Source organism: Rattus norvegicus, chromosome 19, assembly GCF_036323735.1.
Source record: "Rattus norvegicus strain BN/NHsdMcwi chromosome 19, GRCr8, whole genome shotgun sequence".
Taxonomy (NCBI): domain Eukaryota; kingdom Metazoa; phylum Chordata; class Mammalia; order Rodentia; family Muridae; genus Rattus; species Rattus norvegicus.
Genome location: NC_086037.1, coordinates 39805858 through 39833705, shown reverse-complemented (window position 1 = coordinate 39833705; position 27848 = coordinate 39805858). Strand labels below are relative to the sequence as shown.

Here is a 27848-nt window from a genome sequence, read left to right as displayed (position 1 = left end):
CACTGTGCATCCCCTCTCTCTATCCCCTGCTTTTCGGGGTTGCAAGTCTCAGGTGTAGGAGGTGCCTACCATAGGCCTCTTCTCTTAGCATTTCAGCATTTTACATTTTATGTAGTCTGTGGTCTTCCTGTGCCATGATGTGCACATGGAGAGCAGAGGACACAATGTGGACTCAGTTCTCTGCTTTCACCCATGATCAAACTGAGGCCATGAGGCTTGGTGGCAGAGCCTTTACCTGCCGAGCTGTTATATCCACTTGACCTTCACAAGGCATCCTTTGCTCTACACAGTTACATCAGCCTGTGATCCTCATCCTCCAGACTCTTGTGAAGCAAACACCCATGGGTGTGCAGTTCTCATAGTTAGCCAGGGCTAAAGGGGAATGCGGCAAGCCCTTCATGGACTCAAGAGCGCCTGAGGCCTAGGAAAATGTCTATACTGGGACTAAACTCGTGCTGCCATGTAGGGCTACATTTTTCCTTTAAAACAGAAGGATGTGTGGTGGTGGTGGTGGCACATGCCTATGATCCTAACACTTGGGAGGCAGAGGCAGACAGAGCTCTGTGAATTCTAGGCCAGCTTCCTACCCAGAGCTAGTTCCAGGTCAGCTACACAAAAAACAACACTGTCTCCAAGAGTAAAACAAAGAAAGAAATTAATAAATTAATAAATTAAGAAAGAAAGAAAGGAAGAAAGAAAGAAAGAAAGGACTTATATTTTGTATACAATGAGATGCCTGCCTGTCTATGCCTGAACCATCATGTTAACTATAACTCTTGTCACATCTGTATTAATTCAAATACTGAAGGCTAAATGGGTAAATCTTAATGACTATACAATTGGGGGGTGGTGCTGAAGAGATGGTTGGTTTAGTGGCCAAGAGCAGAAGACCAAGGTTCAGTTCCCAGTGCCCACATGGTGGCTCCTATTAGGCTGTAATAGCAGTTCTAGGGAATCAGTCTGGACTTCACGGGCACCACACATACCACATGGTGCACAAGCATTTATTAGGTGAAACACTCAGGCACATAAAATAAGTAAATAAAATATATGGTTAACAGACACTGTGATTCAGGAAGTTCTTAGTGGCTTTGGTTATCATTTCTCTCTCCTGGAGACCTGTCCTCATCATGGCTCAGCCTCCCTGGCTTCTAGGACATTCCCTAGCTCTATGGAGCATGAAGTACTCAACACCATAAGCCAAGCATTGCAAAGCCATCTGCACCTTCACTATTACACCTTCACCATAGCTGTGTCTAAAGGTAGAGACTTGGAATCTCACAGATGCAAGGCCAAACCTGTTGGGCTATGATAGCCTAGCCACCCAATAGTCAGATCAATTCCTGTCCTTGGCTATGGCATGAGGCTCTTAAGACAAATTAATCTGAAGGATATCAACAGCTATGCTGTTAGACCTCTCATTGCTCTGCCCGACCTACAAGCTCCTTTACTGGCTCAAATTCACACCTGAACTCCTCTCCTGCCTCAGCCACCATCAGCTCTTCTATTTCTCTCCACCTCTTCTCTGAAGAATCCACACTAAGGTGACCGTTAACCTCTCCATGGACATATGCTTATGATTACCCTTCATTAGCTGTTTTGTATTGGAAGGCAGGCCCTTCTGGTCTCATGCACAACACTGTTCACACATTTTGGATCTTACAACATCCTCTTGATTGAGAATCCTGACTAATGACTGACTGAGCCTTCCATCCCTGAAGCCACCCTCTGTCTACCAGTCCAAGATGAGAATTCCCACCCTAACCCCATGGTGTCCAGTTTCATCTCAGAAGCTAGACTCTGAAGTGCCCAATACCTTTTAAATCTCTGCCTCTAATTCTCTGATAAATTGTTCTTCTTTTCTTTAAAAAAATACATTTTGTTGTTTATTTTTTGAGACAGGGTTTCTCTGTTTGGCCCTGGCTGTTCTGATATGCTCTCTGTAGATCAGACTTGTCAGGAAACCAGATATCTGCCTGCCTCGGCCTCTTAAGCACTGGGATTACTGGATTGTGCCAGCATGTTTAATTAAAAATTATCTAGTGGCAGTGCATGTTGGCACATGCCTTTAATTCCATGGATTGGGAGGCAGAGGCAATGTGTGGTCCAGGAAAGCCAGGGCTATAAATTAACACCTTGTCTCAAAGAAAACAAGCCAAAAATGAAACAAAAATGTTGCAATATGGTCTTAGGTATGTAGCTGAGTCTGTTCTTGAACTCTGAATCCTCCCACTTTCACTCAGGTGCTAATCAGCAGGCTTCTGTCTTGACTTTCACTGAGCACTCAGGGCTGCCAGGACTGTTACCTCTCCCAGTGTAACTCCTGACTCTCTCATCAGCATCATCACAAAACTCCTGCCAAGAATTAAGGAAACCTGAATTCTAAGGAACAGTCGGAGCTCCAGTATTTCCAAAGCTCACTCTAATACAGATGGATCCTATGCTGCAGTAAAATGGTCACAGCTGGAGGTCTTAATTCCAGGACTTGGGACAGAGGGGTTGGAGGATCTTGAATTCAAGGTTATTTTTATGTTACATTGTTGCTCAAAGCGAGTTGGGCTGCTACAAGATACCCTGTCTCAAAACTATACCAAACACACCTAAAACGAAACAGAGGAGTTTGAGTGGGCACAGATGGGAAAGCTGGGCACTTTGTGGCTAAGCCACCTGCTGCCAGCACCAAAGTTCATGCACAACCCCAATTCTGAGCTGTGTCTGGGACCCCACTTAGGAGCACGCACCAAAGTAGCTCAGATCCAGGGCTTTTGGTCTAAGAGGAATTCAGGCAGTCACTCTTTGGATGCCAGTTCTCCAGCTCAACTGCCTGTCAGCCCAGGATCTGGTCTTAGTCATGGCTTGGCACCCCTAAATTCCTCCCAGCTGTGCTCTGAACTCACCCTGTGCCCTGTTCTGATGAATCTGCCATTCTCCGCGGGAGTAGCCTCAAGAAGTCCCTCTCATCTGAAGTGCCACTCTGAGTGCACTAAACACTGCTGGGGAGGGGCGTGGCCAGCAGAGCACCCACCCCTTTTAGCTGTAGAATATTTAGCTCTAGAGTGAGCACTGCTGTGCATTGTGGAACTTAAGCAGTATCCCAGCCTTGGCCTGGGAAGAGCCGCTGACACACACACTTTCTGGTGTGACATTGTCTCCTGAGGATAGAGTCAGGCCAGGAGCAGCAACTGATGTTCACGAGAGACAAACTTTCTTCACCACCTGACCATGCTGGCCCTAGGATCTGTGCTTTTTTGGTGACCTGAGTGCTGAACGCCCCAGGTATATGGGTTTCCAGGGGTCAGGTGCTGATTGTCACCAAAGGTATCCACAAGGATAAGTCATACTGTACTAATTCCCATATTAGATCCCTTCTCAGAGGTCACAGAGGCCATGGTGGGTTCTAAATGTGGAGTCAGGTCCCTGTGCACTTTTGAGGAGACTGGTCAGGGTGCAGGCTACATGACATTTTGTTTGAATTATTTTGGGGAGATTTTTTTTTAACTGTTGGGGCCAAACCTAGGGCTGCCATGTGCTGGGAAAAGGCTTTGCCACAGCTGTAGATCATCCCTAATTATAAACTCCTAAATTCTCCCAATCCTGGAACTTTCTAGGTCCCTCACATGATGCAACCTTTGGGGCATTCCTCACATAGAATCATGGGGTGGATTGCATCCCAAAGAGAGACAGTGGGGAATGTTCCCCAGTGTCTCCCTGTGGCTGTGACGATGGGAGTGCTGACCAGTGGATGGCAGGGCCCATGTGAAAGCCTTTTGGTTTCTACTTGAGTGGAATCTTCACCTTGCCTTTTTTTTTTTTTCTTGAAACACAGGTTGCCCCGGAACTTACAGTCTTCCATCACCCTGACTCAGTTTCCCATGACTGGGATGACAGGCTTAAATTACTATGCCCATCTTTCCTTTTTTGTATTTATAAATCTTCTAAAAGCCAGAAGGATCTAGAATTTAAAATTTTTGCGGTCCAAGGCATTTCCAACAGTGGATTCTTGACCTAGGAGTATCCAGACCAGTGTTTATTGTGTGGCTACTTCATTCCCATAACAGCTTATGTTTGACAAAGAGTTCCAAGGTGTGATGTCACTGGGCACCAGGCGGTGTCCCAAATAGCAGCACTGACTCAGGTTGTAATTTAGGCTGGAGAAACTTACTAGGACCCTGGTAATCCTAGCACCCTGGGGCCTCACATGTCCTTAGTCTGATCTAGCGATGAATCAACTGCTCTTGAGGGTGGATTGGAATTCTAGTCACTGTGAGGCAGGAGCATTAGTATCCTACAGCCACTCTGGGCTCCATAGGAAGACCCTGTTTCAATAGTAAAAGGGTCACCTGCGAGTTCTTACTGTCTTCCCTGAGGCCTTCCTGCTGGAGTTAGAATAGCTGTCTCATCAAGTTGAAGTAGGGGGCAGAATGTTGGTGCCTTCTATAATGAGGACTAGCGACAGTTAGTCTATGGAAATTCTAGAAAGATCTACAGGTATTTATGTCCTGTGCATGGGAATTGCTGGCTTCCCTGTGTCCTTTGCCTTTAATTTGCAGTCCATGGGTCACCTGGGAATGTCCCAAAACCAGGCTGCACACAGGGCTTGTCCCATGATTCTCACTTGCACCCAGTGCCTGCCTGATTGTCATGAGTCTGACAGAGCCACTGTATGCTATCCTGACACCTGCAGAGAGCACTTTATGGGACCCTACCATCCCCACACTGCCCATCAGTGTCTACAATGTCCCTATATGGCACTGAGATGGTCTAAGTTCCTTCCCGCCTATATGCTGCATCAGAATCTGACCATTCCTAATTTCCTCCTCTCACACCAACACTAGAAGCCCTGTACCCACACTAGCCCCAGCTGGCCTGTTGCCTACTGACATCTCATGGACTCTGTCCCAATCCCCTGCCCTGCCCTGCCCCGCCCCACCCCGCCCCAATGCCCTGCCCCGCCCCAATGCCCTGCCCTGCCCCAATGCCCTGCCCTGCCCTGCCCTGCCCCAATCCCCTGCCCTGCCCCAATGCCCTGCCCTGCCCCAATGCCCTCCCCTGCCCTGCCCCAATCCCCTGCCCTGCCCCATCCCCTTCCCTGCTCAGCCCTGCCCCAATCCCCTGCCCTGCCCTGCCTTGCCCAAATCCCCTGCCCAGCCCTGCCCTGCCCTGCCCCAATCCCCTGCCCTGCCCTGCCCTTCCCTCACTCAGCTGACATTGTGGACATCTCAAGACAGTAACTGGACAATGGCTGACAGACTTGTCTGAAGACTGGAAATGTTTCTCTGTCTTGGAGAGGAAAGAAGGACCCTCCAACTACACAGTACTCTAAGGAAGTTTATTCAGGTGAGGGATGACATGGACTGTTTTGTCTCATGTCACACATGTCAGTAGAAAATATCCTAGGAATTGAATGCTGCTGTTAGCATTAACAGAACAAAGCACATAGTGTTGGGAAGGATAATAAATTATGAGTAGGATTAGAAAACCCCAAGCCTCTTCCAGGTCCTAAGAGGGCAAAAAGTACCACCAAACACAGCATTAATGTGATAGGTTGGTTAAATCTAGTTACTGGATTCTATTGTGATATCTATGACTCTTTTTGTGTCACGGTCAGCTTATAATGACTAGAGGACCTAAGCTTGAGAATAACCAATGCCTCTCCCTTGCTTCTCTAGCTGCTGAGCATTGAAAAACCCTAATGAGGCAGCATCTGTTTGCAGACATACTGGATTATTCTTTTGCACTTTATCTCTCGGAGTCACCTCCACTCTCAGTAAGTCAGTTTAATTCCATAATTTGGAAATGAGTCACATGGAAAAATACTTTCTCAATATAATCACAGATTTCCATGTAAAAGGTGAAACATGAACTGTCCCACCTAAGTTCTGGGCTTGCACAGACCTGCTCTGCAAAAGAAACATGTATTCACAGCTACAGTCCACATTAACTACGGATGTTCTTGAGGTCCTCCCTAAACTGCATAGATTAAGATAATTATCTTGCTTCTATCAAAAGAATTCATTATGCCACGTTGGCCTGTAGAAGGAGTCTAGTCTTCTGTATTTTATCAGATGTGCATAATCTATATGATCATCGATAGTAAGTGAAAGATCTGTTTGGAATTGAAACTGAGTGATGCTGGAGGATGATCCTGAATGCACAATGAGCAGTGGAGGCACCAGAGCCCCGTATGGATGCCTGGCAGCCTACCACATTGAGCAGGCACTGCTCAACCACCTGTACATACACATCTCCTGATATCGCTCTCCTAAATGGGAGGTGATCGTGTCCACCTAGTACAGCCCATGCCCTGGAAGGACAAAAGCTACCTACAGGAGCTGTGGTGATGTCACTCAGGTTAGAGCATCTGCTGCTCTCTCAGAAGAACCACATGGTCCCTAACAATCATCTACAATGGGGAATGTTATTCCCTCTTTTGGATCATGAGGGAAACGCACTCAGGAGTGGCCCAGACATACATTTGAAAAAAAAAAGATCCATGGAGATAAATGATAAAAATAAATATAATCAGCAACAATAAAAAACACAGCAAATGAATGATCAAGTGAAACAGCACCTATAAAAACCTATTTCCCAAAATGACGTTGCTGATCATTATATCTGTGGTTTAATACTGATGCTGTATTGTAAGGAAAACTGAGGCACATGGCTCTCAATTAGGATTCCTTCTCTATTCCTTCGTGAAAGTTGTCATTCTTTCTGCAGCTCTACAGGCATGAGTGTGTGTTACTCAATATCTGGTGCACACAGTCAATAAGGAATGTGTGTTGTAGATTGATATAGACTAGGATGAGCAGAATACATGACAGCATGGATACAGTATGGCAGTGATTACATCATAAAGTGTGTGTGCATAAAAAAAGTCACATATCCACACAAAAGACACTATCACCCTGTGTACCCCTTGGTGGCTTTCAATTCACTGGACAATGCAAGGATCCATATCTAGCTGTCAGTTCTAAGTCTACAGGAGGGGAAAGGACCTTTGAATAATGAAGATGGTCTTAAGAGTCAAGAGTTACAAATCAATTTTTATTCATAAGGAATACAATTTACAAAAAAAAACAGGCATAAAATGAACAACTAAAATGGTATCAAAAATGAAAAACAGTAACAAGAATATATAACTATGAAACAACAAAAAGAAAACTTCAATGAAAATCATAACCAAAAGTATTGCTTAACAGCATTTTCTTAATGAACATTTAGAAACACAGTTGTAGTGCTGTTTCTCCTCTAGGACACGAGATGTCAAGGCAGTCCCCTCAGTTGTCTCTCAAATGGTGTTGTCGGTATGAGAAAGGAGAAAGACCTCAAGGAGACAGGCTGGCATACGGATACATAAATTTAGGGTCTCTATACATTGAGGAAATTAACTGCGAAGAAGAATATTCCCCCCAAAAAAGTCTTTGACTGTTGAGGATTGTCGTCAGCAGGGAACTCCTGAGAAAGAAACTCATTCTTCAGGGGGCTGTCTTCCTGGGATCTGTCCTATTCCATGTCTCCTGTAGTTTCTGAGACCTGGGAGAAGAAGGCAGCTATTAAGACACTGATTTGATGGGGACACGCATACCAGCTGTCAAGTTGCTGCCTTCTGTCCCCTCAGCTGCAGGGGACAGACAGCACTGATCTTTTCACTGAAATCATTGCTGACATCTATGCTAACAGAGGCTGCAACTCTGAGGCTTGAGAAAGACAGAGGCTACTGAGGCAGTCTCTTCCTACCCTGGAGAGGGGTAGACCTCTTACAAGGCATAGTCTGGACCTGGCTTCTCAGACTCTCGATTCCAGAACAGACTGCTTGTTTTCCTCCAGCAACTGCTGATTTCACAGGAAATTCAGTGGCACTACTTTAGTAGACATTAGGAGTTTTATCCTTCCTTGATGAGAGCAATTCGGGGTTTTATGGGCAGATGTACTTGTCCATTCCTCCGTAGGTAATATGCAGCAATGCATGTCCTGGACATGGACAGTTGTTCTTTGTGGAGATGATGGGACTTACCCACACTCATCCAATGGTTGCTAGGTAGTATCACTTCCTCTAGATAGTTGGCTATGGCCCTTTTACCTAGAATTCCTGAGTCTGTTGCTTTTTCCATTGTCACCCCATCAATAGAACCATTTAAAATGGGATGTAATCGAAATCTGGAGCCTCATTCTTTCTCTTGACCTCCTTGCAGTGTCTAGAAGGCATGCCTGTTTTCAAGGACATGACTTCATTTCTTTTTGCTGCATCAAGAGGAAAGCCAGCAGAGGAGGCAGGAGCTTACAACGAATCAGTAGGATTCCTAGAAAAGAAGCCATCCAGATCTCCATTCTCAGAAAACCCCTGGCTTGCTCTCATGTGACTGGGTCCTTAGACAGCAGCAGCCTTAGATGACACCAAGGAAAGCTGTGCAGAGTCCTGGGTCCCCAGGTTCTTGACCTCCTGAGTGACAGCTGTAGACACATCTTCCAGGGAATCATTACAGCTAGTGACATCTGGGCTAGGTGAACCAGATGCCAAAATGAGACATGTGAGAGAAATCCTAGACTGTTTGGAAGGAAGCTGTCTCTGCTTATGCTTCTGTCTCTGTGTGACCTGCCTCTGTGATGTGGAGAGGGAGCTCTCATGCCTGTGGGTCCCCTCTTAATGTGTTTGTTGTTGCAGATGTCATGGATGTTCTGGACCCCATCAGAACTCAGACCATGCTCAGTCACGCGGAGGTCAACACCTTTCTGTCCATCAGGTTATGAGACCTGAGACAGTTGAGGTAACTACATTTACCCTGGATGAAGTGCTCACAGACTTGGGCTGTCTTGCATGCCTGTGGCTTCAAGCAGATCTGTTTATGGCTGTCTCCTTTGTAGTAACTCCTGCACCAGAAAAGCATTGCTCTGTACCAGGAAGATGACCAGGTCTTGGATAAGCCCAGAGAGCTCATGATTCTTTAGGACCTGGAAGCTCTGTTCCTAAAGAACTTGGTGAGAATATTTGCAGAGGTTTCTCTGGGACTGTGCATAGTGGCACTGACCAAGCAGAGTAAGCTTGCAGAGTTTTGGCCAATCTGTAGCAGGGTCCCTGGCTGCACTTGAGATTGAAGCCACAGGCTTCAGTAGTAGCCATCACCTACAGAGTGATCCCTGCCTGGTCTCCAGTCTCATGGAAAATCGAAACTGGGAAGTGGGATAACACATGAAATGGAAATGAAGAAATATCCAATAAAAATTAAAAAATTAAAGTAATCCTCCCAGGAGAATGAATGGGAAGCAAGTGCCTTAAGCAAACAGGTTCTTCACAACAATGCATGCTGAGCCTGGACATGAGGTGCCCTGAGTTTGGAACTGCCAGGCTGCTACTAGGAAGAGAACTTTCTTGTTCATTTTTATAAGATTCTATAGTTTTCTTCTAAGGCTTTCATCTTATCAATCCACTTTCCCAATGAGCTTTTATGAGACGCCATTATGGCTCACAAGAATAAAGTGAGGCTCATTGAATGGCTGGGAGCTGCAAGTGTGGGGGAGCTAGGCACAGAGAGCGCCAGCCTGCCAGGGGTGGGGCATGCGCGGTGGGAGGGACCAGCAGAGCTTCAGCCACCTCTGTTTGAGCAGGCTTAGCCCTGGGACCAGGCTTCCTGGCTCCCCTCTGTGGCCACTTTGCCTGGGTCTCACCACAGGCGCCCACAGTGGTTGCCAACCAGTTGTGCTTGCTCTACCTGTCCACGGGGCTTCTGCAGCGGCTAGCACAGCCTTCAACATGGACAACGGCGAGTACAACGTGGTCCGGAAATAGGTGGATCCCGGGAGCCTCTTAGACTTCTTGCTCACCTTGCAATGGCAGACACAGCTGGAGGACAAGTGGTTGTGAGTTCCCCTACTCTTCACATCACTGCTGGGTTCGGACGCCCTGCCAGAAGGGCAAGGGCTAGCCCTGCTCCTGCTGGTCCTGCATGCCCATAGCTTATCAGCTGGCTGGTGGAGCTTGGCTTTGCTCTGCCTGGCTCTGCTTTGCCCTGCCTTGGTTTGCACTGCCCTTTTGGCTCTCACTTCTTTGGCCAAAGACTTTTGAGATCCGGGCTCGCCAAGCCCTGTACTAGGCAACACCTGGAAGCCAGAGACAAATGAATAGATGCCAGGCTTGGCCCTGGGGACTTGTGTCTCCCCCTCCCCTGAAGTGTTTTCCCCAGTTCACCACTCCAGGTTTACTTTGCAGGAACCCCAGTAGGAGGCAGGCTTTGCTGAGCCTCACCTGTGAGCCTGGGATAGTGGTGGGATGTAGGGTTTCTGGAAGACTTTCAGGGAGATGCAGGCTTTTCATAAACTCCCCAACCATCCTGTGACCTCCCTGGTTCACTCGCCCCGTGGAAGTTGGGAAGCCCCTTTTCCCTGTCCTGTGTGACTTTCCCTGTAGGGTGGGCTCTCCTGCAGGAGATACTTTCACATGCTTCTTTAAAAGCACCTTTTCCTCAGATCTAGATCAGCTGTGAAAACAGGCTTCTTCAAGTCAGTGTGAGAGCTACCCCTCCCAGCTCAGAGCTGCAACACCATAGGATTCTCCAGACACAATGCTGGGTGGGTCCCATGGAGGAGTTAGAGCAAAGTGCCCCTTCTGAGAAGTGACAGAGAACAGAAGGTTCAGAAGTGACAGTCAACCCTTGAGTGTTTCTTCCAGGAGAAAGCAAGGAGCTCTTTAAACAGCTTTTAAACAGTTGTTGGCTCACACATGACCCAGCTGTGTGACTGGAGAAGATTTCCTGGAGCTTACTTGCCCAGTCAGAGTGGGGCTACATCCTTGATCCATGCAGATTCCCACATCAAAAGGTCCTCCCCACCCCCCCCAGGCCTTGAGTTGAACCCAGGTCCTTCCAAGACCAACAGACCTGAGAGAACAGAGGGCAGCCCAGGGGAGAGAAGAGGCCAGAATGATATTAACCTGGAACAAACCCCCATATCAGCCATTGAACAACTTCAGAGGTTGTGCAGATGTGGACTCAGAATCTTAAGGTGACATTTTTCTGATAACAGCTGATAGGTGAAGCTTAAGTCTGCTGTGGGTGGGATGATCCCAGGCAGGGAGAGGATCTGACTCTGCAGGCCTGGCCAGCCTCTGTGTTCTCATGAAAATAATTGTTGGTCAGGTGTAAATCTGATGTGAGTGTAGGTTTTTGTCAACTCAAAAGGATACCATTTCAATCTCACACACTATGTGAGAGACACACATTTACCCTCAGGAGATTTGAACTTACTTCTGTAGAAGTGATTGTGGGCCAACAGAAGGAAAGCATTCTTGCCTTTAGCATTCTGTCTGTATTAGAGACTACAGGGACTGGCTTCCTGGACAGATAAGTACAAGGTGACAGACATTGTAATGGGGGAAAACTGAGGTAAGAAATGTCCTGAGGACAGCGATTTCAGATTGTGCCTTTAGCCAGCAATCTCTTTTGTCATTAAGGCAAGCAGCCTTTGGGTCTGCTAAAACTTGTCACTAATTCAGGGTGTCTCTGCTCTTACAACTGCTCCAGGTCCTTCTGAGATGAAGGCTTTTCCATAAAAAAAAATTTACAGGGCAATGTTTCTCAACTTGTGAGTTGTGATCAATTCACAGAAATTATGTAGCAGATACTTTGATATAGGATACCTTGCATATTATGACTTATAAGAGTAGCAATATCAGTTATAAAGTAGGAATGAAATAATTTTATGGTGGGGGTGACCACAGCATGAAGAGATGTATTAAAGGGTTCTAGCAGTAGGAGTGTTGAGACCACTGCCATAGAAGCTGACACATGGGAGCAGACCCCTCAGATGAGTAGAGACACACAGCAAGGGATACTGTGTCCCACCCTAGAACCCAGAGGCAGAATCTATCCCAGGAGTCTGTGGGTCACCTTGTCTTAAATTCTCCCAGGTTCAAGAATAGCATGGATCATCTCAGCAGAGTCAGCTTGCACAGCCACATCAGGCCCATGGCTTCCCTTTACAGAGAAGGATGTGGGTCTGAGTGACAGCCAGTGAGACTGAGGGGACCCTGATAATCATTTCCTTTGAGGTATGATTTCTTCACATGTAAAATGGAGGTGTTTCTGCTGAATTGGGTTGTTGTGGAGATTAACAGAACATACACCCTGCTCAGTGTCTGCCTGGCATGGAACCTGCTGGTTAAATGGAAGCTGTGGATGGTGATGCATTTAAAAGTAGAATTTCTAGCCTGATAGTGTTAGATGCGGGGTGCCAGACAGGTATAAGCATTTTGTGATTCTAAGACAGCCTCGCATTAAAACAGAAGGCTCTTATTTTAAAACTTTTAAAGAATGAATCAAGTATAAAATACCAATATGAAATAATCATAATGAGAATTGAGCTAATTCCTGTGAAGTCATTTTAGCTTTACATTTTCTGCTTCTATTTTCAAGGCATCTAGAGTAGCACTATACGAGATCCTAAAGCCTTCTATTATGGTGCTACCCATTCATTCCTCTCTCCTTGAGGACTTCTCCAATGACTTAAGAAACCTGATTTCTATTCAGATTGTTTCCTATTGGCATGATCTCTCCGTCCATGGTTCTTGCCAAAACCTGCAGAGCCAATGTGTTGTTTTACAACGCAAAATTCCAGACCTTAATTTTACCAATGAAGTCTCAGGAGTCAGATGCTGTATTTAAGTAAAGCTCCCTACTGTCCTTCCTAATTCACTGTTCCCCCAGAAGAAGAGCATTGTAGCTCCCTCTGTACACTTTCTTAAAAATCCTTCAACTGAAAGACTTTCCATTGCCTTAGTTATCTTCATTTCTTATCAAGTTGTGCCTTGATCTGCTCTAGACCTAAGTGCCCTTTTAGCTTTGCAGTAAAGGAGTGAGGTAGGTGAGCTGAACAATATTAAAGTCCATGCTCACAGTAAACAAAGAGCTCTTTCATTAAATGTCTGTGCCCTGGCGATGCTATACCACACAATCATTTTTCATTAAATAATGCATTCATGGAGATCACAGTGTGGTCAAATATTTTGTAACATAACTTACTAATGTTCTCTCTATTACTTAAATCAAGTACTGTCCTGTGAATTCTGGTCTTTTTCTGTCATGTCTGTGTGCATCATCATGGGAATCCCAAGGGACATCAATCCTGGACTTTTGAATGTGGCCACTGTTGCATGTGGCCAACTGGGGACCAAAACCACCCAGGAGACTACTGATACGTGACACACATAAAGTCACCTCCCTATTTTCATATAGTTTATGGGAAGAGGTCACCATTCCTGACCAAGTCTCATTATCCAACGTGCTACTAAATGGAACAGTTGGGGTAAAGGAGGTCACCCAGAAAGCACAAAATACTCATCTCAGATAAACATGTATGGTTTATTGAATCCAAACATCCATGAATTTCAGGACACAATTAAAAGTCCAAACATAAGGATAAGAGATATAGAAGAGAATTGAGATTACCAGTTCATAAGTCCAGTAAACATCTTCAACAAATCATAGCAGAAAACTTCCATAAGGTAAAGAAATAAAAGGCCATAAAGGTACAATAAGCCTACAGAACACAAAATAAATTTAACCAGAAAAATTTCCTCCACTCACATAATAATTAAAATACTAAATGCACAGATCAAAGAAAGAATATTAAACAGGGTGATGTATAAATATCCAGTAACAAATGAATTCAGACCTATCTAAATTATACCAGATTGCTCAACAGAGACTCCAAAAGCCAGAAAATCTTGGACAGATGTAATGCAGACCCCGATTCCTATACCCAGCCTAATTCTCAATTACCATGAATGGAGAAACCAAGATATTTTATGACAAAACCAAATTTAAACAATATTTTTTCACTAAGAAGGCATAACCGAGGATAATAGGAAAAACTGCAAGACAATGAGCTAAACTATACCTAAAAAAACCCAAGAAATTAATCATCTTTTAATGATTTCAAAAAGAGAAGCACACAAACATAATTTCACCCATAACCAGAAAAAGACAAGAAAGCAGCAATCATTGGTCTTTAATATCTAACCAGACCCTCTGTCATCAATCCCCCAGCTCCTAGGGACCAAACTGCCAGCCAAAGTGTATGCAAGGATGGGTCTATGGTTCTAGATAACTGTGTAGAAGAGGATTGACTTAAGTGGCATCCATGTGGTGGGAGGCCATTGACTATGCTGAGGCCTGTTGCCCCACCAAAAGCAGATCCTGGAGTTGTGAGGTGGGAATGGATATGTGAGGGTGGGGGAACACTGTCATATAGGCAAAGCTGAGCAGAAATGGGATGTAAGATTTGATGAGGGGAGTCTGGAAAGCAGGACAACATTTGAAATATAAATGAATAAAATAACCAATTAGTAAAAAAGTAGCCAAAAATAAAAAGTGAAAAGGTAAATGAAAACTTACACCAAAACAAAACTAAAGAAATCCCTGTGGTGGATTGGCCTAATTCTGCTTGTATTTAATGCTAATTTGTGGAACTCAAGACTGGTTAACCCCCAAAATCTGACCCTGCTCACAGTTAATTGTGATTATAAAGGTGCCAACAGCCAATTACAGGGCAGGCTGGATGAAGACACTCAGCTGACAATGTGGACATCTCAAGACAGTAACTGGACAATGGCTGACACACTTGTCCGAAGACTGGAAATGTTTCTCTGTCTTGGAGAGGAAAGAAGGACCCTCCAACTACACTGTCCTCTAAGGAAGTTTATTCAGGTGAGGGATGACAGGGACTGTTTTGTCTCATGTCACACATGTCAGTAGAAAGTATCCTAGGTATTGGATGGTGCTGTTAGCATTAAACTGCATAGATTAAGATAATTATCTTGCTTTCTATCAAAAGAATTCATTATGCCAAGTTGGCCTGTAGAAGGAGTCTAGTCTCTTCTGTATTTTATCAGATGTGCATAATCTATATAATCATCACTGATAGTAAGTGAGAGATCTGTTTGGAATTGAAACTGAGTGATGCTGGAGGATGATCCTGAATGCATAATGAGCAGTGGAGGCACCAGAACCCAGTATGGATGCCTAGCAGCCTACCACATTGAGCAGGCACTGCTCAACCACCTGTACATACATATCTCCTGAGATCTCTCTCCTAAATGGGAGGTGATCGTGTCCACCTAGTACAGGACATGCCCTGGAAGGACAAAAGCTACCTACAGGAGCTGTGGTGATGACTCCCAGGTTAGAGCATCTGCTGCTCTCTCAGAAGAACAACATGGTCCCTAACAATCATCTACAATGGGGAATGTTATTCCCTCTTCTGGATCATGAGGGAAATGCACTCAGGAGTGGCCCAGACATACATTTCCAAAAAAAAAAAAAAATCCATTGAGTTAAATGATAACAATAAATATAATCAGCAACAATAAAAAACACAGCATATGAATGATCAAGTAAAACAGCTCCTACAAAAACCTATTTCCCAAAATGACTTTGACGGTCATTATCTCTGTGGTTTAATACTGATGCTGCATTGTAAGAAAAACTGAGGCGCATGGTTCTCGATTAGGATTCCTTCTCTCTTCCTTCGTGAAAGTTGTCATTCTTTCTACAGCTCTACAGGCATGAGTGTGTGTTACTCAATATCTGGGCACACAGTCAATAAGGAATGTGTGTTGTAGACTGATATAGACTAGGATGAGCAGAATACATTACAGCATGGATACAGTATGGCAGTGATTACATCATAAAGTGTGTGTCCATAAAAAAAGTCACATATCCACACAAAAGACATTATCACCCTGTGTACACCTTGGTGGCTTTCAATTCACTGGACCACGCAAAGATCCATATCTAGCTGTAAGTTCTACATCTCCAGGAGGGGAAAGGACCCTTGAATAACGAAGATGGTCTTAAGAGTCAAGAGTTACAAATCAAATTTTATTCATAAGGAGTACAATTTACAAAAAACAGGGATAAAATGAACAATTAAAATGGTTAAAAAAATGAAAAACAGTAACAAGAATATATAACTATAAAACAACAAAAAGAAAACTTCAATGAAAATCATATCAAAAACTATTTCTTAACAGCATTTTTTTAATGAGCATTTAGAAACAAGTTGTAGTGCTGTTTCTCCTCTAGAACACGAGATGTCAAGGCAGTCCCCTCAGTTGTCTCTCAAATGGTGTTGTCGGTATGAGAAAGGAGAAAGACCTCAATCAGACAGGCCGGCATACAGATACATAAACTTAGGGTCTCTAAACATTGAGGAAATTAACTGAGAAGAATAATATTCACCCAAAAAAAGTCTTTGACTGTGAGGATTGTCGTCACAGGGAACTCCTGAGAAAGAAACTCATTCTTCAGGGGGCTGTCTTCCTGGGATCCGTCCTATTCCATGTCTCCTGCAGTTTCTGAGACCTGGGAGAAGAAGGCAGCTATTAAGACACTGATTTGGTGGGGACACGCATACCAGCTCTCAAGTTGCTGCCTTCTGTCCCCTCAGCTGCATTGGACAGACAGCACTGATCTTTTCACTGAAATCATTGCTGATATCTCTGCAGGGTGGGGAACATCACCAGCAACCCTCACAGTACTGTGGGATAACAAGCTGCTCCTCAGACTCTACCAGGGCAAACCAAGAACGGGGAAATGGGAAGAGACCTACTTGGGTTGCAGGAAGAAAGGAGAAGGCCACATGATACCCTGATCAAAGCCACTGACAAGGACTCATTTGCCATTTGCACTTGGTTCTTATACCTGCAAGGTGCTTCCAACCATCACATGACCCCTGTATGACCTTTGTCACAGGACTAAGAACTTGTTCCACACTCCTCATAGCATCCAATCTGTGACAGGGAGATGCAGTAATGTGATATGTTATTCCTCTGCCACCATTTCTGTACTGCAGTTTCAAAAAGGGCAGAAAAGTATACTTGCCCATAATTCAGTTTCTGAAAAGTGGTTAACATCCCAGAATACTTGTGCATAGACAGAACAATGAATAACTACATCACATGAGGTGGGTTACTGATTGGGTGTGGGGAGATTAGAAATATGATAGGGGAAAGCAAAGATGTATCCAATAGGCAAATGGTATCAGACATTGTTAATCTGACTCAGCTGCTTGTTCCTACCAAATTTTGCTGGGTCTGGAGGTTGCTGGTCTTCTCCCGTTCTTCTTCATCATTCGGGTTCAACTCAAACAAATATCGCTGTACCTCCTTGCACTCCTGCTTCAATGTGACCACCTTCTTCTTCATACATGCCTGGTCCATCAGGAGCTGGCTGTGCATGTTGCTGGAAACACACTCTGCATAGTAAGATCCTGAAACCTTTTCCTCCTATTCCAACTGCCAAATCCCACAAACTCCACCAGGACCCAGATACCCATAAAGACTTCATAGAATACATCTCCATACATGTAAGGCTGCTGCACAAAAGGCAAACAGCCAATTCAGGGAAGAATGAATTGTTTCTGTGACCCAAGCACCAATAAGAGTCCATGTCTGTCCAAAAGAACAAGGGATCTACAAAAATCCATGAAAGCCCAATGCATGAGGGCAACATCAATTAGTAGCCAGCAAATAACCACAAGAGGACAGTAGAACCAAGGGAAGGTCATGCTAACCATGTGGTCCACACATTGAGCTTTGCTAAACCTGGTATTACCCCAGAGGCCCAGGTCGGCCTAATAACACTCTGATGCCTGAATCAGTATAGTTCTATCCAGAGCCTTCTAAAGATGCATAGACACTGTGGTGATAAGTCACAGTCTCTTATGGAACTGAAACTAAGTCCAAAAGACCCACGGCACAGTGATATTTAAACAGCAGAAGAGATGGACCCAAAGCTGCAGGGTCTCCAGTCCAGAACAAAGAGAGGCAGAGATGGCCATTCCACAAGGGATGGGCCCTTCTGACCAGTACTTACCGATAGAAGTTAATCTCCTTGTTGAGCTCCTGAAATTTCTCACGATGTTCAATGTTGTTTGTGTCTAAGTTGTGCAGCAATGACATGACCTCTTTCTCCTTTATCTTCAATTTTTCATAAAATGGATTTGGCCTGAAGTAGGGGCTGCCCCCAGGAAGATAGAACCCAAAGAAGATCGGCGTTTAAGATTATATGAACTCAGGCTGGGTCCTGTACTACCCCAGCCCTGGAAGGACACTTTCTGAATTCTACATATTGGGATCTTCTTCAGCTTTCAAAACTTGAAATTGTGTGCCCAGGACAAAAGAACCTAAACACCCAGATAAAGGGTTCCCCGGCTCACTTTTTTCAATCAGGAGGGGCTGCATCTGCATTCAAACCTATCAAGAGCCTAGGCCACAGCTCTTACGCCACCACACACACACACACACACACACACACACACACACACACACACACACACCCAGAATCTTCTGATTTCATTTTTCCTGATTTAACAACTGGAATGCTATAAGCCAAATAATTAATATTCTGGAGGCAGACAGTACACATAATTCTGGACATGGGACCAGATATTGCCACAAACTTATAATCTTTCCATGGCATACAAATGTACAGACAAATGTGACCACATAGGCAAAGAACTGTGCTGTTGAAAGTGGGGCTTCCAAAATAAAGCACTCACACCTCCATGAAACTATTATACAGGTAAATCCTGAGGCCAAAAAACAGACCCCTAAATTCCAAGTGTGGAGGGACATAGAAACATATAAAAGTTGTGCATATGCATGCAGACCTGTGCACACACAGACAAACAAACTGGGACACACCCACAAGAAAAGAAAAGTAAAGAGACTCAGAGAAAGAGAAAGAGAGTCAAATATGGAAAGAGCACAATGAAAATCAGTAGAAATGTATGCACCATTACTGTCTCAGAGTATAGGGTACACAGACAAGGAAAAACAGGCCAGAGCCTCAGGACTTCTGGTTAAGCATTGATATGAACAATGTGGGACCTGTCACCTACAGCTGCTGCCAGGAGATGATAGCATTCAGTCACCTTCCTAGCAAGTACAAACACTCTCCACAAACTCGCAGCACCTAGAACCTTGGAAAGCTACCACCTGTCAAGGGCTTTCCAGTTGTAGACTGGGAACTCATGCTCCAGTGACTTTATCCCTGAAATCTTCACTCAGATCACAAGTTCAGATTTTCAACAGGAGGAATCAGAGGGTCCATTTCCAAACTCACTCCTGACCAAAGTTCAAGTTCTGAATCTCCTCTCTATGGGAGACAAAGTTTAGAACAAGGTCTTTTGGGAGGCACAGCATTGTAAAGCCCACCACCTTAATAGAGTAAGATGAGAATGAGATTACACAGTGGTGAATGGCACAAGAGTGTTTGGAGCAATGCATACCTCTTGTTCACGGATCCACCTGTCACATAAAGGAGGCGATCTGTCAGCTCATTTCTCTCCTTGGTAGTTAGCTCGAGCTCTCTATTCAGCCTCTCCTCTTCCTCGTTGGGCTGCACCTTGTTTAGGACAGTTTCAGGGGATGACGTCTGTCTGCAGGCCTCTGTAGGTAGAAGACAAGTGAACCTGCATGGGGAGAATGCATAGAGCATACACAGACCACAGTGAGGCCCAAACCGGAGAACATGCTGGGAAGCCAGTGTCGCTACAAGGAGTTTGTTCTATGCGTAAGAGGCCTCCTAAGTGGATCACAGTTCCCCCACTACTCTATAGAGACCAGGAGATGTAAGCAGCCAGGTGTTCCCTATGCCCGCCGACACAGGCTTACAAGTACCAGAGAGATGGCTTCTCCAGGATTATTAACAGCTTCACAGGCTATAACTTGGTTTCAGGACCCTCACCCCTCTGGTTTCAGAAGTCAGATCATCAATTCAGCATCCACAATGACTTGAGAGATCAGGCATACTCAGATATCCTACACTGTTACTCTAGTCCAATAACTTTGGATTAAAAAGTCATGCAGGGTGAGGACATAGTCAACAGACTTATCAATTCCCCCTACTGAAATGACAAATGCCCCAGAAGTGCCAATAGGTTACAGGCTCTTTCTTGGTCTACCTGCTCCAAAGAGTTTGGCTACTGTAGAAAAATATCTGCCACACAGAACCTCTAATGTATGAAGGTAAGGTTGGCCCTGTCAGCAGAGGTAGTCAGAGGAGTTCTAAGAATATAAGGTCATGGCCAGGAGCACAATCCTCTCCCTGTTACTACTGTCAGATAGACACTGAATTTAAAGAAGCAACAAAAGTGAAGTACATTGATGCCTTGTTTAATTCAGAAAAGTTTTCCCCTCCATGACTCCTGATGGTGTTATTATATCAATTTAATATACCAAATGCACTGTAAAATCAAAATGCTAGAAGGTCCCAGAATAATAGCATAGGCATTGCCATATCCTCCATGTGGTTATGGAGAAACTAATGATGTGAAAACTTTGACTTTCAGGAATTGTGATAATCATGGAATTCAGTATCATTGGAGATGTTCCAGTGGTTGTGGCCCATTGCTGGAAAGGCCAGCTGAAGGCCCCCACCCTCACCCGTGACAGGAAGCTCAACATACACTGCCCAGAACTTACTCCACATTCCACATGACCATGTCCTGTGTCCATCATTACTTTTAGGTTTTGTTTGCTTCACTCTAGACTCTTCTCCATCAACATCAACTCTCCCAAAGCGCCTGCGAAGACGGGCAAACATGCCTGTGGATATATCCTTTGGACACTAAGAGAGAAAAGTTAGGGAACTGGTTGTCACTACAACACTGGTGACATCACAGGGATTCCAAGGACTCTCTAGGACACAATAGAATGTCCAAGAAGGGACAGCTGATGTCATGGATAACAGACTTTGCCTCCCTGCTAATGTTCTCCCTGTACTGAACAAAAGCTGAAGTGCCCTTTTCAGGAGACTTCCCTGTGGCATAGCCACTGAGCACCACATGCTTCCAAAGCCAAATTTGGCTCTAGACTTCATTGGAAAAACCTAAGTCATTGCTATGTACCTAAATGAGTGCTTCCTCCCGAATCCCTGCACAGAAATGATTCATCCTACCTCAAATTCTCCTCACTCAGCAATGTTACCCATTAAAGATTACTGAGAAATCACACCAGTTTAAAGAAGTAGCTAAAGAGGTCTCCTGTCTCATGATGTGCAGGTGCATGAAATCACACCCTGAAATAGCCTGCAGGGTAGTTTGCAATGTGGGTGTGTGTTATGGGTACAACCTGAAGCTTTGTGCTTAACATTTGACAGTTGCCACCAGATTCCTTAGGAGAAAGAATTGCAATCATTATGGTCCTGGCAACAATGTGGAGATCTGTTGGCAGAGGAAACTGAAATATTGGATCCACCAGTGAATGCACCCTCAGGCTGAGTGTATGGCTCTCCTCTTTGCACTTAAGTTACCAAAGCAGGATTGCTTACAGGCCTCTCTAAGCTCTAACATGCGATTCTATCTGAAAAACAAAATAGTCAGCAGATGTGGAGGGTGCAGCCAAAGGAGTAGGAGGAGCCTAGAGACATAACTCAGTGGACAGAGTAAGAAACGAGCATCTTCTCTTCTGGTTCATGGATCACCCCACAAAACACAAAAGCATCTATCGTAGTAAAAATAAGCCAAGTTATTTTATTGAATGCATACACTAATACTGATTGATCAGATGCATAGCTCAGAGTTTGGGGGCAGATCCATGACTTGAACTATCTTTCTGACAACATATAAATCAATCAATCAATCAATCAATCAATAAATAAATAAATAAGAAAAAAGAAAAAGAAAAACACAAAAGCACAAGTTTCTCATGTGAAGTTACAGGAATAGTGGTCCAGTGGTCAGTTCTCATTAGGACATTTTAGATATGACGGTGCATAGTGACCCTTAATCTGATGGGTCCTATATAAAGCTTTGTGCAATATTGTCATTTTAAGAAACCTCATCCAGTACATACATAACGACACAGGATATGATTGCCATGTCCTTGCTGTGTATCAAGTTATTTTTCTGTGTCCTTGATTGTCAGGCATATTACAGCAACGATCTGAAATGGCTGGTAGACATAGAAGAAAGTGGTTAAAGCTATAGTTGTGGGTTACACACCTCAGTTCTCAATGGATAAGAATGTCCTCACAGTCCTTGGAGGCCCCTCCTGTAAGACTATCCTTTGGGAAGGGGAAGCAGGTTTATCTGAGCTCAAAGTGAACCTGGTGAGCAAGGAAGAGGACAACATGGGATAATTGAGACCCTGTCTAAAACCAGCACTGAAACCCACCCTTCATTCAAAGCATCATCTACCAATTCTTGAAGTTTTACCATTCTCTGCAGACCAGTCTTTCATTCTGGAATGGTAGAAAAGAACTGGAAATGAGTTTTGTATTCTAAGGACCTTGATCTCTCTTTCCTTAGGTGCACATTAAGAACGCATGCAAAGTGCAGGGATGGTTTAATATACGGAAAACCATCAACGTGATCCATTATATAAACAAACTGAAAGAACAAAACCACATGATCATTTCATTAGATGCTGAGAAAGCATTTGACAAAATTCAACACCCCTTCATGATAAAAGTCCTGGAAAGAATAGGAATTCAAGGCCCATACCTGAACATGGTAAAAGCCATATACAGCAAACCAGTTGCTAACATTAAACTAAATGGAGAGAAACTTGAAGCAATCCCACTAAAATCAGGGACTAGACAAGGCTGCCCACTCTCTCCCTACTTATTCAATATAGTTCTTGAAGTTCTAGCCAGAGCAATCAGACAACAAAAGGATGTCAAGGGGATACAGATAGGAAAAGAAGAAGTCAAAATATCACTATTTGCAGATGATATGATAGTATATTTAAGTGATCCCAAAAGTTCCACCAGAGAACTACTAAAGCTGATAAACAACTTCAGCAAAGTGGCTGGGTATAAAATTAACTCAAATAAATCAGTTGCCTTCCTCTATACAAAAGAGAAACAAGCCGAGAAAGAAATTAGGGAAACGACACCCTTCATAATTGACCCAAATATTATAAAGTACCTCGGAGTGACTTTAACAAAGCAAGTAAAAGATCTGTACAATAAGAACTTCAAGACACTGAAGAAGGAAATTGAAGAAGACCTCAGAAGATGGAAAGATCTCCCATGCTCATGGATTGGCAGGATTAATATAGTAAAAATGGCCATTTTATCAAAGGCGATCTACAGATTCAATGCAATCCCCATCAAAATTCCAATCCAATTCTTCAAAGAGTTAGACAGAACAATTTGCAAATTCATCTGGAATAACAAAAAGCCCAGGATAGCTAAAGCTATCCTCAACAATGAAAGGACTTCAGGGGGAATCACTATCCCTGAACTCAAGCAGTATTACAGAGCAATAGTGATAAAAACTGCATGGTATTGGTACAGAGACAGACAGATAGACCAATGGAATAGAATTGAAGACCCAGAAATGAACCCACACACATATGGTCACTTGATTTTTGACAAAGGAGCGAAAACCATCCAATGGAAAAAAGATAGCATTTTCAGCAAATGGTGCTGGTTCAACTGGAGGTCAACATGTAGAAGAATGCAGATCGATCCATGCTTATCACCCTGTACAAAGCTTATGTCCAAGTGGATCAAGGACCTCTACATCAAAGCAGACACACTCAAACTAATAGAAGAAAAACTAGGGAAGCATCTGGAACACATGGGCACTGGAAAAAATTTCCTGAACAAAACACCAATGGCTTATGCTCTAAGATCAAGAATCGACAAATGGGATCTCATAAAACTGCAAAGCTTCTGTAAGGCAAAGGACACTGTGGTTAGGACAAAACGGCAACCAACAGATTGGGAAAAGATCTTTACCAATCCTACAACAGATAGAGGCCTTATATCCAAAATATACAAAGAACTCAAGAAGTTAGACCACAGGGAAACAAATAACCCTATTAAAAAATGGGGCTCAGAGCTAAACAAAGAATTCACAGCTGAGGAATGCCGAATGGCTGAGAAACACCTAAAGAAATGTTCAACATCTTTAGTCATAAGGGAAATGCAAATCAAAACAACCCTGAGATTTCACCTCACACCAGTGAGAATGGCTAAGATCAAAAACTCAGGGGACAACAGATGCTGGCGAGGATGTGGAGAAAGAGGAACACTCCTCCATTGTTGGTGGGATTGCAGACTGGTAAAACCATTCTGGAAATCAGTCTGGAGGTTCCTCAGAAAATTGGACATTGAACTGCCTGAGGATCCAGCTATACCTCTCTTGGGCATATACCCCAAAGATGCCCCAACATATAAAAAAGACACGTGCTCCACTATGTTCGTTGCGGCCTTATTTATAATAGCCAGAAGCTGGAAAGAACCCAGATGCCCTTCAACAGAGGAATGGATACAGAAAATGTGGTACATCTACACAATGGAATATTACTCAGCTATCAAAAACAACGACTTTATGAAATTCGTAGGCAAATGGCTGGAACTGGAAAATATCATCCTGAGTGAGCTAACCCAAACACAGAAAGACATACATGGTATGCACTCACTGATAAGTGGCTATTAGCCCAAATGCTTGAATTACCCTAAATGCCTAGAACAAATGAAACTCAAGACAGATGATCAAAATGTGAATGCTTCACTCCTTCTCTAAAAGGGGAAGAAGAATACCCTTGGCAGGGAAGAGAGAGGCAAAGATTAAAACAGAGACTGAAGGAACACCCATTCAGAGTCTGCCCCACATGTGGCCCATGCATATACAGTCATCCAATTAGACAAGATGGATGAAGCAAAGAAGTGCAGACCGACAGGAGCCGGATGTAGATTGCTCCTGAGAGACACAGCCAGAATACAGCAAATACAGAGGCGAATACCAGCAGCAAACCACTGAACTGAGAATAGGACCCCCGTTGAAGGAATCAGAGAAAGAACTGGAAGAGCTTGAAGGGGCTCGAGACCCCATATGTACAACAATGCCAAGCAACCAGAGCTTCCAGGGACTAAGCCACTACCTAAAGACTATACATGGACTGACCCTGGACTCTGACCTCATAGGTAGCAATGAATATCCTAGTAAGAGCACCAGTGGAAGGGGAAGCCCTGGGTCCTGCTAAGACTGAACCCCCAGTGAACTAGACTGTTGGGGGGAGGGGACAAGGGGGGAGGGTGGGGAGGGGAACACCGATAAGAAAGGGGAGGGGGGAGGGGGATGTTTGCCCGGAAACTGGGAAAGGGAATAACACTTGAAATGTATATAAGAAATACTCAAGTTAATAAAAAAAAAAAAAAAAGAACGCATGCAAAGGCTGGAAAAAATTTCCTGAACAAAACATCAATAGCTTATGCTCTGAGATCAAGATTCGACAAATGGGATCTCATAAAACTGCAAAGCTTCTGTAAGGCAAAGGACACTGTGGTTAGGACAAAATGGCAAGCAACAGATTGGGAAAAGATCTTTACCAATTCTACAACAGATAGGGGCCTTATATCCAAAATGTACAAAGAACTCAAGAAGTTAGACCACAGGGAGACAAATAACCCTACTAAAAATGAGGTTCACAGCTAAACAAAGAATTTACAGCTGAGGAATGCCGAATGGCTGAGAAACACCTAAAGAAATGTTCAACATCTTTAGTCATAAGGGAAATGCAAATCAAAACAACCCTGAGATTTCACCTCACACCAGTGAGAATGGCTAACATCAAAAACTCAGGTGACAGCAAATGCTGGCGAGGATGTGGAGAAAGAGGAACACTCCTCCATTGTAGGTGGGATTGCAGACTGGTACAACCATTCTGCAAATCAGTCTGGAGGTTCCTCAGAAAATTGGATATTGAACTGCCTGAGGATCCAGCTATACCTCTCTTGGGCATATACCCAAAAGATGCCCCAACATATAAAAAAGACACGTGCTCCACTATGTTCATAGCAGCCTTATTTATAATAGCCAGAAGCTGGAAAGAACCCAGATGCCCTTCAACAGAGGAATGGATACAGAAAATGTGGTACATCTACACAATGGAATATTACTCAGCTATCAAAAACAATGACTTTATGAAATTTGTAGGCAAATGGTTGGAACTGGAAAATATCATCCTGAGTGAGGTAACCCAATCACAGAAAAACACACATGGTATTTATGCACTCATTGATAAGTGGCTATTAGCCCAAATGCTTGAATTACCCTACATGCCTAGAACACATGAAACTCAAGACAGATGATCAAAATGTGAATGCTTCACTCCTTCTTTAAAAGGGGAGCAAGAGGGGTTGGGGATTTAGCTCAGTAGTAGAGGGCTTGCCGAGGAAGCACAAGGCCCTGGGTTCGGTCCCCAGCTCTGAAAAAAAAGAACAAAAAAAAAAGGGGGTAACAAGAATACCCTTGGCAGGGAATAGAGAGGCAAAGATTAAAACAGAGACAGAAGGAACACCCATTCAGAGCCTGCCCCACTTGTGGCGCATACATATACAGCCATCCAATTAGACAAGATGGATGAAGCAATGAAGTGCCGGCCGACGGGAGCCGGATGTAGATCTCTCCTGAGAGACACAGCCAGAATACAGCAAATACAGAGGCGAAAGCCAGCAGCAAACCTCTGAACTGAGAATAGGACCCCCGTTGAAGGAATCAGAGAAAGAACTGGAAGAGCTTGAAGGGGCTCGAGACCCCATATGTACAACAATGCCAAGCAACCAGAGCTTCCAGGGACTAAGCCACTACCTAAAGACTATACATGGACTGACCCTGGACTCTGACCTCTTGGTAGCATTAAATATCCTAGTAAGGGCACCAGTGTAAGGGGAAGCCCTGGGTCCTGCTAAGACTGAACCCCCCCTGAACGTGATTGTTGGGGGGAGGGCGGCAATGGGGGGAGGATGGGGGAGGGGAACACCCATAAAGAAGGGGAGGGAAGGGGTTGGGGGGATCTTTGCCCGGAAACCGGGAAAGGGAATAACACTCGAAATGTAAATAAGAAATACTCAATTTAATAAAAAAGAAAAAGAAAAAAAAAAGAACGCATGCAAATGAGTATCACCATCTGAACAGCTTAGTATCATCTACTCAGTATATCTAGCATAATACTGTGTCTATGACAATCTGAACCTTCCCTGAGTGTTGCTACCCCAGCAAGAAGAATGAAGTATTGAGGACAAACCCCAGTGATCCTTTCAAGGGTTAGAAGAAAGCCATCAGAGATACTCCACTTCTTTGTCCTTAGATTAAATCAAGATGATACAATGTGAATCTAGTGGGCTATTTGACCAGACATCTTTCTCCCAACCCCACCTATCTGAGTTCATTGCTTGGCAAAACTCATGCCCCACCATCCTAGATGTTTCTTGATACATTGCTGCCAAGGGCCAGGTTTCCTGAGTTTTGTTTTTTATAGAATTGGGTGTAGTCAATCATTGTTGCCTTCTATTATATATAGAGAGAAATATCTATAATAACTGACCACATTGTACTTGTGTATACAAGTACAGTAGTGGAAATTTCAGCATAACTGAGGAGTGGGAAACCAGCACTGTGTCCTTGCCTTTCTCTGTCCATATCACAGCTCACAGGCGGCTGGGGCAAACCTGAGTTCCTCTGTAGAAACAGAGTGAGGATGAATGGACACTGAGCAGGCAGAGCAACACAGCTGAGGTGACTCAATTCCAGCAACAAACACATTATTTGTTTCCCATCTTAACAGCTCGTTTTGAAGACTTGTCCCCATACCTAGCTTAAACACAGCAATTTTCATATGTGCCAGCCTGCTATTTCATATTGTTGCTATAATACGCCTCCACATCATAGATTACAAAACAGAAAAAAAAATAAACCTGACACTGAGAAGGGTGATGCTTGTCAACATCTGGTGCATTGGGGGCCCAGGTACGGTCACAAATAACCAGGACACAGGGGATGCAGAGCAAAGGCAGATGCAACTGCATTCAGCTGCAAGTTTATTAATCCTTATATAG

General features: G+C 44.0%; 3 protein-coding genes and 1 pseudogene across 5 annotated transcripts in view; 2 read left to right on the top strand and 2 right to left on the bottom strand.

The window, feature by feature from the left end:
- The window catches only part of Dlg5l15 (discs large MAGUK scaffold protein 5 like 15), an 88735-nt gene that overhangs the window by 16954 nt on the left and 43933 nt on the right, over positions 1 to 27848 (top strand). The gene's annotated exons all lie outside the window — the stretch shown is intronic.
- Positions 6672 to 9753, bottom strand: Zc3hav1-ps8 (zinc finger CCCH-type containing, antiviral 1, pseudogene 8; annotated as a pseudogene).
- LOC134483321 (disks large homolog 5-like) lies at positions 14514 to 20748 on the bottom strand. Of its 2 annotated transcripts, none has more exons than XM_063278634.1 (5): positions 20480 to 20748; positions 19285 to 19444; positions 17868 to 18011; positions 17072 to 17234; positions 14514 to 16355 (listed from the first exon to the last, which is right to left on the bottom strand). In XM_063278634.1, exons 1-5 carry the CDS (start codon positions 20598 to 20600, stop codon positions 16326 to 16328), a joined length of 618 nt encoding a protein of 205 aa, XP_063134704.1. In that variant the 5' UTR covers positions 20601 to 20748; the 3' UTR covers positions 14514 to 16325. The 2 variants fall into 2 exon arrangements, with proteins under 2 accessions (XP_063134704.1, XP_063134705.1); XM_063278635.1 differs by having other exon boundaries at positions 19285 to 19467; positions 20480 to 20638.
- Ervk-21l3 (endogenous retrovirus group K member 21 Env polyprotein-like 3) overlaps positions 14586 to 27848 on the top strand; it is a 53149-nt gene continuing 39886 nt past the window's right edge. The window contains exon 1 of the mRNA XM_063278610.1: positions 14586 to 14699. Coding sequence (XP_063134680.1) covers positions 14601 to 14699 — 99 coding nt within the window. The 5' untranslated portion in view covers positions 14586 to 14600. The remainder of the gene's footprint in view (positions 14700 to 27848) is intronic.

Excerpts from the sequence above, each read along its gene's own strand:
- LOC134483321 (XM_063278634.1), bottom strand. The coding sequence starts at position 20,600 with ATGTTTGCCCGTCTTCGCAGGCGCTTTGGGAGAGTTGATGTTGATGGA. Across the intron at positions 19,445-20,479 it reads ATGGTCATGTGGAATGTGGA|AGGCCTGCAGACAGACGTCA; the intron begins GTAAGTTCTGGG and ends TTCTACCTACAG. Across the intron at positions 18,012-19,284 it reads GGTGGATCCGTGAACAAGAG|CCCCTACTTCAGGCCAAATC; the intron begins GTATGCATTGCT and ends TCCTGGGGGCAG.